We start from the raw sequence: 16,208 nt of genomic DNA, 5'->3' as shown, positions 1-16,208 counted from the left end.
TAAATGAAAAAAAACTATTACACAATCCATACATTGGAAGGTTTAGTGTGACCAAAGTCGTGAGTGTGACCAATGTCGTGAGCGTGATTCAAATCGTGGTCGTGACTGATATCGTGAGTGCGATTGACATCGTGATCGTGATTCAAATCGAGATCGTGATTCAACTCGTGAGCGTGATTCAAATCGTGAGCGTGATACAAGTCGTGAGCGTGATTGAAATCGTGAGCGTGATTAAAATCGTGAGCGTGATTTAAATCGTGAGCGTGATTAAAGTAGTTATCGTGATTCAAATCGTGAGCGTGATTTTGTTTTCGTGAGTGTAATTATCAAACATTTTTACTCACGCACATTCACGAAGAATTTTTTTTCGTGACTCACGCTCACGCACGAAAATTTTCAGCTTGATCACGCTCACGCACGCTCACGAGATTTACTCCATCGTGACTCACGGCTCACGCGTGAGTCACGAAAATTTCGTGTCACGTGCCCACCTCTACCTGCAAGCTCTTACTGCGTGAGAAGGCTGTCATGATGGCAAATGTTCGATGGGAGAATTGTAAGGGTTGTAACGACACCAAGTAAATATGGCCCCATTTAAACTTAAACCGCACACTAGATATGCTAGTGTTCTCGAGACGCCAGATTTCACTCCTGATATCTGCTATAACGGGTCGCTGCCTGATAGGCGATTTTGCAAAAACTATTGGTGCGAAGTATAATGACTATTGTATGAGCTGTCATGATGCGGAGGAAAAGGAATCAATAAAACACCTCTTGTGGGAGTGTCCTGCATTTTGTGTAAGGCGTAAGCAAATTTTAGGGGCATATAGCTTCAGATTACTGGCGGACCTGGAAAACGTTAACTTAAGCAGTCTGCCAATGTTTTTGGAACAATCTGGTTGGTTCAACAGAAGAAAATAATCGAGAAGGTTCAACGGTTAAAACTAGAAGTGCCCATATGTAATAGGTACTTTTAGTTAATGTGGTATCACAATGGACTGAATAGTCTAAGTGAGCCTGAATCGGGCTGCCACTTTAACCTAACCTAACCTAACCTAAAGGGATCTTCATAAAAACTAATGAAAGGGCACTATACACTGAAAAATAGCATGCCCGCACCCTCAAAAAATCGCTTCTGTAACATATACTCCCAAACATATTTTGCTTCAAGCATATAAATTTTTGGGTATTGCCCAAACATTTATATGTTTGATTTCTTCCAATATATAATATGTTTGAAAGCATATTGGTCTAAACAATATAATATGTTTGGGTAGTCTAAGTTCCAAACTGTTAGAGAATTGTACTGTAACATTTTCTACCCCCAAACAAAAACGAAAATGAAACATAGGAACCTTTAAATGTATAACCTTTATGTCAGAAAAATATTTTCATTGATACATTTTTTATAAAGCATTACAATTATTATCTTTAAACAATAAACGAGACTAACAGTTTTCATTTTCTTGAAAGTGTGGGTTGAAAATTATTACAAGAAAATTGGAACGCCTTGAAATTTGCCGATTCGTGTTTGCCAATACACAATTATCCGAAGGTTCCCTTTTTCTTAATATGGCGTATAATCTAAGAAGTGGTCCAGCCGGACAAATTCCCCCTCGTGAACAAGCCAGTTCTGATGACGAACTCAATACTACAATGTTAAACGTGGAAGAAACCTCGCCTATATCCACGGAAAATGATCAATTAAGTACCATTTTAGCTGGAATTAATGACCTTGTTAGAGCTGTTGCTGAAAGTCGCCGTGATATTGATTCTATTAGAGATCAGATCCAACTGCAGCAGCAATATACAAGTATCGCCATAGGTCAATCAAATGCAATAGACGCTCGAAGACGTGAGCATATTCAACTGAATGAATACACATTGGGAAACCAACAACAAACAATTCCCCCTTTGCCACACGTAAGTTCCGATCAACTTGGAGCCACACGCTCTGGAAATATTCCGTCCGCACCAAAAATTTATGATTTGCCAGTTTTTTCTGGCAAGCCTGAAGATTGGCCCCTATTTAGTGCAAATTTTAAAGATAGCACAGAAACATTTAATTACAACAATCGTCATAACCTAATGCGTCTACAAAAAGGTCTTATTGGAGAAGCAAAAGAAGCTGTTTCTTCAATGCTCATTCATCCAAGCAATGTTCCAAACATAATGAAAGAATTGGAATTTCGATTTGGCCGTCCGGAATTATTAGTTCGGTCCCAATTAAACATAATTCGACAATTTCTGGTAATTACACCAAAACGTATGGATCAGATAGTTAATTTTTCCACTAAAGTAAGAAATGTTGAAGCCTTTTTGAATTCTGCCCACTGTTCACACCATCTTACTAATGCAACGCTATTGGAAGAATTAGTATCTAAGCTTCCCATAGATAAGCAGTATGAATGGGCAAGATCGAGCATTACTATAAAACCATATGCCACAATATCTGATTTCTCAAATTGGCTCGGAGAACTAGCGAACGTTGTAAGTACCATGTCATTGAATTCATTAGCAAGTGCCCAAGGACGTCCCGTAATGCTTATTGAAGATAAAGAGAAAAAAGATACAGCAAAATGCTATATATGTCAAGGACAACACTCTATATATAAATGCAAGAAATTTATCGATGAATTAACAGTGAGTGCACGTTGGGAAAAGGTAAAGGAGTTAAAATTATGTTTTTGCTGTCTAAAGAAAGGGCATGGTACCCCAACCTGCCGAACTAAGAAGCCCTGTGGAATTAATAACTGCAAACGCCCACATCACAAACTACTCCATGACGGCAATTCTACTCAATCCATATCAACAGAAGCGTCACAACCACTTCTCAATTGTAGAAGTCAGGATGAGGCAAGTAATCTATTTAAAATTATTCCAATTAAGATATCTGGCCCTTCTGGTTTTTTGAAGATTTTTGCCTTATTTGACGAAGGGTCATCCATCTCCCTTTTGGATGAAGAAATTGCCAAACAGCTCGGACTAAAAGGTCGCAAATCCTCACTCACTCTTCAGTGGTATGGAGACAATACTGTATCAGAAAAATCCTACAAAGTTCAGTGTGAAATCGAAGGGCTGTGTGAACCGAGAAGCCGTTATGCCCTAAAAAATATATACACAGTACAAAATTTGAACTTGCCCTCACAGTCTTTCAGAAAAGAAAATTTTCCATATTTGAATGAATTGCCTATAAATAATTACAACGAGGTCACACCGAAACTTTTGCTTGGTCTAGATTGTCATTGAGCTTAACATGGAATCGGGCAGCACTCAGTGATAAGAGAGAAGTTCACCACTGTGGTATCACAATGGACTGAATAGTCTAAGTGAGCCTGATACATCGGGCTGCCACATAACCTAACCTAACCTAACCTTGGTCTAGATAATGCTTACCTATCTATTCCTACTGCCATTAAGGAGGTCGATGAACAATCCCCAATTGCCATAAAGACGAAGCTGGGTTGGGTTGCGTATGGCCCAACAAATAATTTTTCGTCACCTCATCCCACAGTATTGCTTTTGAAAAACCAAAAACACTCAGATGAAATGTTTAATATTGTTAATGAATTTTTTTCCACCGAAAATTTCGGTACTTCTCCTGAAGTCGACCTCCTGTTATCTGATGAAGATCAAATAGGCCGGAATATTATGGAAAACACCACAAGACGTGTTGGTGACAGATTTGAAATTGGTTTACTATGGAAGAAATATCCTCCCGAACTTCCTTCAAGTTACTTTATGGCTGAAAAGAGACTTTTTGCAATTGAAAATAAAATGTGTCAAGACTCTGGCTTTTCTGAAAAATACAAATCAGAAATGAAGAAAAACATAGAAAAAGGTTATGCTCGTCCGTTGTCTGCAAAGGAAGTAGCCAACACCATGTACCCTATTTGGTACTTACCGCATTTTGGTGTTGTAAACCCAAACAAGCCAAATAAACTTCGAGTGGTGTTTGACGCGGCAGCTAAAACACTTAATACATCTTTGAACTCTTCGCTGGTAAAAGGACCTGAGCAGGCAAAACCATTGTTGAACATTCTACTTCAGTTTCGCCAAGGTAAAATAGCTGTTGCCGCTGATATTAGAGAAATGTTTTCTCAAGTAAAAATTCGAGCGGAAGATCAACACGCCCAACGATTCCTCTGGAGAGATGGAGACCGTAGTAAACAAATTCAACATTTTGTTATGACGTCAATGATATTTGGCGCAATCTGCTCTCCCTGTTGTGCGGAATATATAAAAAACCGAAATGCCGAAGAATATTCCACCATGTATCCAAATGCTGCTACTGCTATTGTTAATAAGCACTATGTTGATGACTTTGTTTGTAGCTTTAATAACGTTGAAGAAGCCTTGGGTTTGTGCAAAGGAATTATTGAAGTCCATGCAAAAGCCGGTTTCGAACTTCGAGGATTTATATCAAATTGTGAAAAATTAGAAGCAGAATTGAATCCTACTGTATTAGATAACCTGAACCAAATAAACATGGAAAAACAGTCCACAACAGATAAAATTCTCGGTATGTGTTGGAACAAAAAGGAAGACTGTTTTGAATTTAAAATACAGTTCTTTGGACTAAATTCAGAAGTTTTAAAGGGGAATCGTCTTCCAACCAAGCGTGAAATGCTCAAAATTGTTATGTCCGCTTTCGACCCCTTTGGTCTTATCGCCGATTTTTTGTTGTATGGAAAGATTTTAGTACAACACTGTTGGAAACATGACATGGATTGGGATGATATAATACCAGAGTATTTGCATAAAAAATTCACAGCATGGTGGAGAGAATTCCAAGAAATTTCAAAATTCAAAATTCATAGATGTATTTCCTTCAATCTATATAACGCCTCCAATATTCAACTACATATTTTCGTAGATGCCAGCCAAGACGCATTCGCTGCGGTTTGCTACTTAAGAGTCCTTCACCAATTTGGAATTGATGTGTCATTCATAATGGGAAAAGTTAGATGTGCCCCAAAGAAACTAATGAGTATTCCGAGGTTGGAGTTGCAGGCTGCCGTGCTTGGGGTACGTCTGGGAAAAACTTTATCGAGAAGCTATGAGTTCAATATAAATTCGATGCACTATTGGTCAGACTCTCAAACCGTAGTACAATGGATTTATTCCACAGAGCGTCGTTTCAAAGCATTCGTTAGCCATCGAATTGCAGAGATTCTGAAGAACTCAGAACCAGCTCAATGGAAATGGATACCAACACACCTAAATTCAGCAGACGCTGGTACTCGCCCGTTGGCTCCTCCCAAATTTGTCCATAATGGCATATGGTTGAATGGTCCAGAATTTTTAAGGGAAGATGAATCTTCGTGGCCAATCTTACAATACCAACGAAGTGATTCACAAGAAGAAGAAATTAAATCGTGTCTAATAATATCCAGTAACAAAGCCCAAGTCATTGAATTTGAGAGATTTTCATCCATTCTAAAACTAAAGAGAACTATAGCATGGCTTCTACGTTTTATTAAGAAGAAACGGATTCCCGAGGACATAAATGTAAGTGAACTTAAAGAGGCTGCAGTCGTGCTATGTCGTCTCATACAATCTGAATGCTACGAACATGAAATAAAATGCCTCAAAAGGTGTCAACCAATTCCGAAGTCAAGTCCTATATATTCATTAGTTCCGTATATTGACGAATATGGTCTTCTAAGAGTTAGTGGACGAATAGATGAAGCTGTTTATATGCCTCATGATGCCAGAAGACCTATAATCTTGCCAGAAAAGCATTATGTATCTGAGTTGGTTCTTCGTCATCACCATCAAAGAAATTACCACCAAAACATGTCCATAACTATTAATGATGTCCGACAAAAATTCTGGATACCAAAAATTAAGTCTTTGTATAATCGTATTGTCAAAAAATGCACTATTTGTAAACAAGATAAAGCAAAACCGAAACAACCGCTTATGGGACAACTTCCGCCAGACAGAGTCACGCCTTTCGTACGACCCTTCACTTATACAGGGGTAGACCTTTTCGGTCCGTTTGACGTAACCATTGGACGTCGTATAGAGAAACGGTGGGCCGTAATTTTCACCTGTCTAACAGTCCGAGCGGTACATATAGAGTTGGCTTATGATCTTTCTGCTGATTCCTTTATACTTTGTCTAAGAAACTTTATAAACCGCCGCGGAACCCCTATTCGCTTACGTAGCGATAATGGAACAAATTTTATTTCGGCTCAAAAAATTTTGAAGAAAGAAGATCGCATTCTAAATACGGATGAGTTAACTCACGAAGCCACTAAATACAACATCGAATGGATTTTTAATTGTCCATCAAATCCTAGCTCTGGTGGTTGCTGGGAAAGGCTCATCAGAATAATTAAACGCTTGTTGGCCAAGACATTAAAAGAAGAAAAACCACGACTGGAAACTTTACGAAGCGTTCTTATTGAATCCGAAAATATAATAAATAGCCGGCCATTAACAGATATTCCAATATCCTCCGAAGACGATGGACCCATAACTCCTAATCACTTTCTTCTAGGTTGTCTTAATGCCACTCAGACACCAAGTGAGACAGAAGAACACATTTGTCTACGAAAGCAATGGAGAATTGCACAAAATCTAAAAAATCGAATGTGGAAAAGATGGGTTATTGAATTTCTTCCTCAACTTATACAAAGACCAAAATGGAGAGAAAAAATTTAACCAATTAAGATTGACGATATTGTGATGATAATGGATGAAAGGCTCCCAAGAAATCATTGGCAAAAGGGACGAGTGGTGAAAATATACCCAACGAAGGATGGCCAAGTCAGATTTGCTGATGTCAAACATCAAACTGGAGTAATTCGTCGACCAGTATCCAAACTAGCGATTCTGAATTTATCTGGTGGTGAACCCATATCTGGTTCACGAGGGGGGGAATGTTAGAGAATTGTACTGTAACATTTTCTACCCCCAAACAAAAACGAAAATGAAACATAGGAACCTTTAAATGTATAACCTTTATGTCAGAAAAATATTTTCATTGATACATTTTTTATAAAGCATTACAATTATTATCTTTAAACAATAAACGAGACTAACACAAACATTTTGTATTTTTCCATCCAAATTCAATAATGTTGTCTTCCAAAAAACTATATGTTATTATGTGAACATATAATATGTTTGGAGGTATTTTGGACCCAAAAATATTATATGCTGAGAAGAATTTTCTCTCAAAGAATATTGTGCTCAAAATTTTTTTCTGCCTAATTGTATAATTGCCTCACATTTTTTCACTTCCATGAGTTTTTTTAGTTCTTAGTACATTTTTCTGTAATACAAACATTGTAGAAGAAATTATTAAATTTTATATTTTTTTTTTTTCAATTTTACCTTTTGCCGGACGGGGATTCGAACAGCGGACCACACAGTTTGTAAGCTAGCACACTAACCACTGGGCTACGTAGCTGTTATGGTCATCAAGAGATAATTATCGTTATAAGTTATATTTATATAGCATAGCTTGCGGCGCCCACGAGCCGATGCAAACATAACATTGTTTAACAACATTGTTTATTCTTCATGATTTTTTTTTTATTTGTTTTGACAAAATAAAATAAATCTCCAATAGAATAAAATTAAAATCTGCTGCTCTTTTCATTCTTTCTATATTGCAGCCAATCCAAAGGTGGTAATTCATATGTCAGGTATTGAATGGCACGCGCAAGAACATTTCGCTTGCGTATGCTATTCAAGCTACCAGCCAAATAATATGAAACTCAACACCAGTCATTGGCTTCATATGGAAAAAGAATTTAACTGCAGCATAAGCAATTCCGGCAAATAATTCGACTATATTATTTTTCTTTTACTTTTGTTGTTATTACTACTTACTTGTATTTAGTATATAAGGCTAAATAAATTTAATAAAGATGATCACTACGATTAAACCTTTTGGTGTTTCAATTGGCGTGATTCATTCTTTTCTTGGTGTATCACCTAGTAAAGAATTTTAAACTCCCCTTAAAGGAAAGTTCTGGTGCACTACCAGGACTGCCATTAAATCATTTATTCTGGTGTACCACCAGAATATCCGCTGAGCAAACGCGCTCAAGCACTAACATTTTGGCGACCGTGACAGGACACTTTGTGCCTGCAACCACCGATCAGGACCCTTTGTGCCTGCAACCACTAATCAGGACACTTTGTGCCTGCAACCACTCATCAGGACCCTTTGTGTCTGCAACCACCGATCAGGACCCTTTGTGCCTGCAACCGTTCATCAGGACCCTTTGTGCCTGCAACCAATCATCAGGACCCTTTGTGCCTGCAACCACTCATCAGGACCCTTTGTGCCTGCAACCACCGATCAGGACCCTTTGTGCCTGCAACCACTCATCAGGACTCTTTGTGCCTGCTACCACTCATCAGGACCCTCTGTGCCTGCAACCACCGATCAGGACCCTTTGTGCCTGCAACCACCGATCAGGACCCTTTGTGCCTGCAACCACTGATCAGGACCCTTTGTGCCTGCAACCACCGATCAGGACCCTTTGTGCCTGCAACCACTCATCAGGACCCTTTGTGCCTACAATACCCATTGTGTCTATAATTAATCAACAGGACCTTTGCTCCTATAATCTATACCAGTCAACTTTCGTTACTGTTACTAATCAACGATGGAAACTCAGATTGAGCTCCTGCGACAGCTGAAGGACATCGGCGAAGGCATCGCCAACTTCATCAGAAATATTAAGAAAGATCCAAAAATCCGAAAAACCACCGCATATTACCAAGACCGACTGGCTAGGCTCAATGCCGCCTGGAAAGAATTCGAAGAGGCGGACAACCAGCTACGATGTTCAGAGGGTATCGATCCGTCCAGCGAATACTTCGTTTCCGGTTATTATGACAAAATCAAAAGCATGGCCTTGGAATGTATAAAACTATTGGAACATGAGCTCATCGAGAACGTGCAATCCTTACATACTGAGAATGAACAGGTGGGTGCCACTAGCGGTCACGACGGTCTTATTAGCCGTTCATTAGGCAAAATGGAAGCCCTGAGTCGGCAATTTAGTGGCCAGGAGAGAACCTACTATGAGGTGAAAATGGCCACAATAAACCGTCTATGGCAACAGATAGAGTGCCTCAACGACGATGTTCTAGACAAGTACTCAGACCCAGAGCTACTCGGGTACGATACTGCAAAATACATCTGGCTCGAGAAAGAGGCCCAGGCAGCAGTTATCCAACTCTCTAGTGCCAGCAAGGGTTCAACCTTCTCCAGCCCGGAAGTTGTGGCCTGACCAACTGCTTTACCACTGCCTGCAGTCACTATCTTCAAATTCGATGGTGACTATATGAAATGGATATCATTTTCGGATCTCTTCACAAAAATGATCCATGAGCAGAAAATTCCAAATGCTCACAAGATGTGGTACTTGAAAAACCACGTAATGGGCGAAGCAGCAAGCCTTATTGCGCACCTTGCCATAACAGAAGACAATTATCCCACGGCATGGCAATTGTTGGAACATCGTTATAACAACAAGAGGGTTATGGCAGCTACGGCAATCCAAAGGATGCTCGATCAACCCTCAGGTGCTGGATCCTTAAGTGCCCTCAAGCGATTACATGACACAACAAAACAATGTTTGGCAGCTCTCTCCAACATGGGACTCCAGACTTCGTCATGGGATCCACTTTTAATCCACCTCCTCGTTAAAAAGTTGGATAAAAGTGTTCATAGTCAATATGAACAAATGATCAAAAATCCGAAGGAACTGCAAACCATAAGCGACTTCCTATCGTTCTTGGAGTACTATTTTCATACTTTGGAAGCAATGGGTGTAAAGGAAAAAACCTCTATCAATAGCTCCAAAAATTGCGCCCTGACTTCCCAGCCAAGTCCTGAAAGCCGACATTGCATCATTTGTAAGAAGGACTTTCATCAATTATACCGATGCCAGGAATTCGCTCTACTCAGCACAAAACACCGCCTCAATATTGTACTGGGACAGAAGTTATGTGTGAATTGCTTTAGCAGCAGACATTCCACGAAACAATGCTCGAATTTAGGCCGCTGCCAAAAAAGTGGGAGAAAGCACCATACGCTCGTTCACCTTGAACAATCTCACACGCAACCCTCCAAATCCTCAGGTAGATCAATCAAGGAAGATCAAATGGAACACCCCAAAACACCAGAATCAGCAACAACTTCCAACCAATCCACTGCGGCTTCGCTTATCACTACCCCATCCATCATAGCTGAAAGCTTGGCCTTAAACTCTGAATCTCGAAGGCCCTATATTCTACTAGTAACCGCATTGGTCAAGATTAAGGCGAATGGTCTGGAAACCGAATGCAAAGCAATACTCGACTCGGGATCTCAAGTCAACCTAATTACGGAAAGATTAGTAGCACGACTCGGTCTACCAAGTAGACCTACGACTATGTCAATTAGTGGTATAGGAAGAAATCGGACCAAGGTTCAACACAGAGTGAACATTTCGCTCCAGTCAAGATATAACAATTTCTCATCACGCTTGGAGGCATTCGTACTTCCCCAAATAATTACTCCACAACCTGCTCAATTTATCCACATTGATAAATGGCTAATTCCCAAGAATATAACTCTGGCAGACCCTACCTTCAACCGTCCAGGCAAAATCGACATCCTATTAGGCGCAGAATATTATCATCAGCTACTCGCTATCGGACAAATCCAACTAGGAGACAACCTTCCAATCTTGCAAAACACAACACTTGGGTGGATAGCATCAGGGAAGCTATCTGATCAACATTTGCAAACATCAATTTGTGGAGTACTAACTGATGAAGATAGCATGAACCAGACAATCGAACGATTCTGGAAACTGGAAGAAGTCGATAATACACAGAAGCAATTATCGATACATGACGCACAGTGCGAAGCTCACTTTAATCAGCATACTGGACGTGACAAAGAAGGAAGATTCATCGTAAGGCTTCCATTTTGTGCCGAACCAAGCTCTTTAGGAGAGTCACACAGTCTCGCTTTTAACCGTTTCCTATCATTGGAACGGCGACTATCCAAAGACATTACCTTAAAACAACAATATATACAGTTTATGAAGGAATACGAAGCACTAGGCCATATGACTAAAGTCAACATAGACAATGTGACAGGAGCAAAATATTTTATTCCTCACCACTGTGTCCTACGACCTGAAAGCAGCACCACTAAACTCCGAGTAGTATTCGATGCTTCAACAAAAACATCCTCTGGAAAGTCACTGAACGATGTCTTATATACTGGCCCAACACTACAGAATGATCTGTTTGCTATTCTGCTACGCTTCAGATTGCCACGTTTCGTGTTTACCACAGACATAGAAAAAATGTTTCGCCAAATACTGATACATCCTAAAGACAGACCATATCAGATTATCCTGTGGCGGAACAATATCACCGAACCTATCAACTACTTCACATTAAATACCGTTACATACGGAACCCGACCAGCCCCCTATCTGGCAATTAGATGCTTGAAAGAAATAAGCAGGGAAAATAAGATGCATTTTCCTTTAGCAGCTAGTTTTTTGGAAAAGAACTTCTATGTGGATGATGGCCTGGGCGGAGCAGACAACTTGAATACAGCTTTGGAAATCCAGCGCCAACTGCAACAAGTCATGGCGCAATACGGATTTAATTTACGAAAGTGGAGTGCCAATCATATCCACCTGCTTCATAACATTCCGGAGTGCGACCAAGAAGTTAGCCTGGACTTCAGCACAGATGACACCAATTATACCAAAACTTTGGGATTGGCCTGGTTACCCAAAGCTGACCAACTTAAAGTAAAGGTCAACCTAGCGCCAATCAGGTCAGTGACCAAAAGGACGGTCACTTCAGATCTTGCACGTATTTTCGACCCCCTAGGTTTGCTATCTCCTGTAGTCGTCAGGGCGAAAATCTTTGTCCAAGAACTATGGAATCTAAATCTTTCATGGGATGAAGCCGTACCTTCAGAATTCGACTATCGATGGCGAAACTTTAGAGAGAGCCTCAAGTCACTTGAAACCTTTCCCGTTCACCGACATGTCCATAAGGGACATATTTCTCAAAACACTCAGCTCCACATCTTCAGCGACGCATCAGAAAAGGCATACGGGGCAGCAGTATACATTAGAACAATCTTACCGAATAAGATTATACTTGTAAACCTCCTTTGTGCGAAATCCCGAGTAGCACCCCTTAAACAACAAACGCTTCCAAGGCTAGAATTATGCGCTGCACAGCTGGGAGCCAACTTGGCGGTTAAAGTTAAGAACGATTTAGATATGATGACAACACCCACTTACTACTGGACTGATTCCACAATAGTGTTAAATTGGATCAACTCAAGATCATCCTCCTTTCACACCTTTGTCGCTAATCGTATTGCTTCAATTCAAGACAACACGACTCCTGAACAATGGAGACACGTTAGTTCCAAAGATAACCCAGCAGACATCATATCTAGGGGATCAGACCCCCATCAGTTGAAACAAACAACCCAATGGATGCTTGGACCATTCTTTCTTCACGGAGACGAGAAACATTGGCCTCCTGCGTTTCTTCCTTCTCCTGATTCGATTAGCACTGAACGAAAGCAGAACCTCCACAACCTAATGTTGGCCGCTGATGCAGAAAACTTCTTGTACAAAATAAATCACAGGAATTCCTTGAAGACACTCCAACGAATTGTTGCTTATGTTCTGAGATTTATTAAAAATTCCAAAACCCGTAAAGAAAATCGACAAAACAGGCCAACCCTCACTCCCCTTGAACTTCACGATTCTCTTATTGTCATAGTTCGTATCGCACAGCATTTTAACTTCAAAGAAGACATTTTACAACTGGAGAAGCATAGAGAACTTAAAGGCTCAAGTCAAATCAAAGGTTTGTCGCCGTTTTTGGACGAACATACAGTTTTAAGAGTTGGAGGTAGAGTAGAAGAATCGACTTTGATTTTTAATGCCAAACATCCCATGCTTTTGCCATTCAATGACCCAATAAGTCGACTAATCTTCGAATCGTTACATAAGGAAAATAAGCATTGCGGACCTACCGCACTCCTTGCTACGGTGAGACAACGCTTCTGGCCCATCAAAGGAAAGCATTTGGCTCGTGAAACTGTTCACAAATGTATTCAATGTGCAAGATCAAAACCAAAGCTTCTGAAACAAATTATGGGAAATTTGCCAGAAACAAGAGTAACGCCTGCAAGGCCCTTCATAAACGCAGGGGTAGATTATTGTGGACCAATTTGGGTACATTTCAAAACAAGAGGAAAACGACCTCAGAAAGCATATCTTGCGATATTTTGCTGCTTTTCAACAAAGGCCGTTCATCTAGAACTTGTAACGGACCTTACAACCGATGCCTTCATTGGGGCGTTGAAAAGATTCATTGGCCGAAGGGGCCATTGCCAAAACCTATATTGTGATAACGCTACCAACTTCGTGGGAGCAAAAAATCAACTCGCAGAGCTGTCAACCTCGTTATTCTCAACAACAGCTCAAGAAAAAATACAACGAGAATGCGCAACTAGAAGCATTACTTTCCACTTTATACCTCCGCGATCTCCTCATTTCGGTGGACTTTGGGAAGCAGCTGTAAAATCCGCTAAAGGTCTTCTGATAAAGGAAATATCGAGTGCATCCTTGACTTATGAAGAAATGGAGACCATTGTCATAGAGGTTGAAGCGATACTAAACTCTAGGCCAATAGCACCACTACCAAATGATCCTAATGACGCCGCTGCACTGACTCCGGGCCATTTTTTGATTGGAGAACCTCTAACTGCTCAAGTAGACGTCACAGCCCAAGCAACAACATCAACTTTGGCAAAACGATGGGAGTTAGTATCCCGAATAAAACACCAATTCTGGAAAAGATGGTCCCAGGAATATCTCAATGAACTCCAGCAGCGTAATAAATGGCAAACTGCATCTCAAAATCTGCAATTGGGCACTATAGTCGCAATTAAAGATAACTTGCCTGTCATGAACTGGAGACTTGGTAAAGTCATTGAAACTTATCCAGGGTCAGATGGTTTCGTCAGGGTAGCTGCAGTAAAAACCTCAAGCGGTATCATTAAGCGAGCCATTTACCTACTCGCTCCTCTCCCTCTAGAACAAACTAACGACGAAAAAGGAGATAATTCATTTCCGCTTAGCCGCAGCGCCGCATCTAGCGACAAAGACAATGCTTCACCACCTCCAAAACGTGCTAACCTTCCCACAACCAACATGCTAGTTATTCTAGCATTATTCCTCCCACTAGTGATGTGCCAACAAGTTACCTATACTCCGATTAAAGGCAACCCCGGTATAAATTTTGAGTGTATTGGTAACATTAAGCCAATTCTATCAGAATGGAAGCTTCTGATATATTTCGAACTGGCACCTCTTCATAAGGAACTGCAGCTCTTCATCAACGGAACCAATGCCTTAGCGAAAACATGCAATCACTCACACTTCCGCGATCAATGTAGTGACCTAATAACCCATTTCTACAATATCCAGAAAGATTTGCCAGCCACTCCAGAAAATCTCGTTCTACGGAAGAAACGAGGGGCAATAGATATAGTCGGCAACGTAGCAAATTCATTATTTGGTGTTCTGGACTCAAATTATGCTGAGAAAATGTCAGGAACAATCAATAGTATTAAAACCAACGAAGCTCGACTGCAAGACCTACTGCGGAACCAAACATCATTTCTGGACTCTACCCTTAATCTCATGAAGCAATCCGAAGCTCAGACACAGGAGAGTTTTGAAAAAATACATTTTAAAATAAGTAGACTCATGAATCTGACAAACAACGAAAATATCTACCGCTCTCAACTCATCTTATCGCTCAGTATCCAGTTAATTCTAATTGCAAATAACTTGCAAAAAATGCATGTTTCCATGACGGATTTGTTGGCTGACACTCATCATGGTCGAATCAGCCCTCTTCTACTAACTCCACAACAATTTGCTGTCGAGGTAGCTAATATAAAGGCTAACCTACCGCAAGATTTAACACTACCAGTAGTAGATATAATACAATTATATGGCATCGCAACAGCTCATGCCTCAATATCGAACGACCATATTATCTGCACCTTGTTCATTCCATTGTCAAACCAGGATGAATATGACCTATTTTACCTTACACCAGTTCCACAAGTGGTAAATAATACTCTAGTAGCCCTCATGCCGACATCAGAAATGATAGCCTTTAATGCTCATCGTGATCAATATTTTACAATGGATAACATCAAACTACTTGACTGCAACTCACTGGATCACAACACCTTTTTATGCCCAAATGTCCAAGCAGTTTACCATAAAGGTGCACAGATTTGTAGCTGCGAAGTCCATCTATTCAACAACGAATCTGACCCTAGCTGCAATATCGAAGCATTATCTAACCACAATGTGTGGTATCAACTCTTTAAGAAAAATCAATGGCTGTTTGCCACTGATGCACAGCTGAAATTAAGTACAGTCTGTAATGGTAAAAGCAACTATCAGCCTTTACAGGGTACTGGAATATTAACACTGCCAGCAGGTTGCACAATAAAAAATGAGATGATTACTATCAACAGCCACCAAACTATCACATCGACCCTACACCAGTCCAGTTCATACAATGAGATGTCATTCTTCAATACACTACCTAACATGGAAAATATAACGCAAGCGTTCATTCACCGCTCAAGTTTCGAAGAAATAAATCGTTTGCAGGCAGAAGTGAAGGCACAACTACGTGAAATTCCATCAACCTCAAATTACCATGCAGTTCATAGCCTGATCGTTAGCTACTGTGGATTAGGACTTATTCTAATCGCTGTTGTGGTCCTACTAACAAAGTGCATTTTTAAGAAAAGGGCCATATCACCACAGCCTGCTCCAAGATCAACATGGGACATTTCAGTAGACCCATCCTAAATAAAACCTACAAGGTAACCGGAATTAGCTTATACAAGCCTCTCAAAATTATTCACGACTCCCCTCGGGGCCGCAATATGTTTATTCTTCATGATTTTTTTTATTTGTTTTGACAAAATAAAATAAATCTCCAATAGAATAAAATTAAAATCTGCTGCTCTTTTCATTCTTTCTATATTGCAGCCAATCCAAAGGTGGTAATTCATATGTCAGGTATTGAATGGCACGCGCAAGAACATTTCGCTTGCGTATGCTATTCAAGCTACCAGCCAAATAATATGAAACTCA

At 40.2% G+C, this 16,208-nt stretch overlaps 2 protein-coding genes across 2 annotated transcripts; both read left to right on the top strand.

Moving 5' to 3' along the window:
* Positions 1 to 1,572: 1,572 nt before the first annotated feature.
* LOC142224926 (uncharacterized) lies at positions 1,573 to 9,263 on the top strand. Its single transcript, XM_075294704.1, has 4 exons — positions 1,573 to 3,123; positions 3,421 to 6,615; positions 7,984 to 8,619; positions 8,664 to 9,263. Exons 1-4 carry the CDS (start codon positions 1,573 to 1,575, stop codon positions 9,261 to 9,263), a joined length of 5,982 nt encoding a protein of 1,993 aa, XP_075150819.1.
* A 90-nt stretch (positions 9,264 to 9,353) lies between these two features.
* Positions 9,354 to 15,920, top strand: LOC142224925 (uncharacterized). Its single transcript, XM_075294703.1, has one exon. It carries the CDS (start codon positions 9,354 to 9,356, stop codon positions 15,918 to 15,920), a length of 6,567 nt encoding a protein of 2,188 aa, XP_075150818.1.
* Positions 15,921 to 16,208: the final 288 nt, after the last annotated feature.

The sequence above is a fragment of the Haematobia irritans genome, chromosome 2 (genome assembly GCF_050003625.1).
Source record: "Haematobia irritans isolate KBUSLIRL chromosome 2, ASM5000362v1, whole genome shotgun sequence".
NCBI lineage: Eukaryota > Metazoa > Arthropoda > Insecta > Diptera > Muscidae > Haematobia > Haematobia irritans.
Note: the sequence above shows the minus strand (reverse complement) of the source record. Positions and strands in the feature narration are given on the sequence as shown.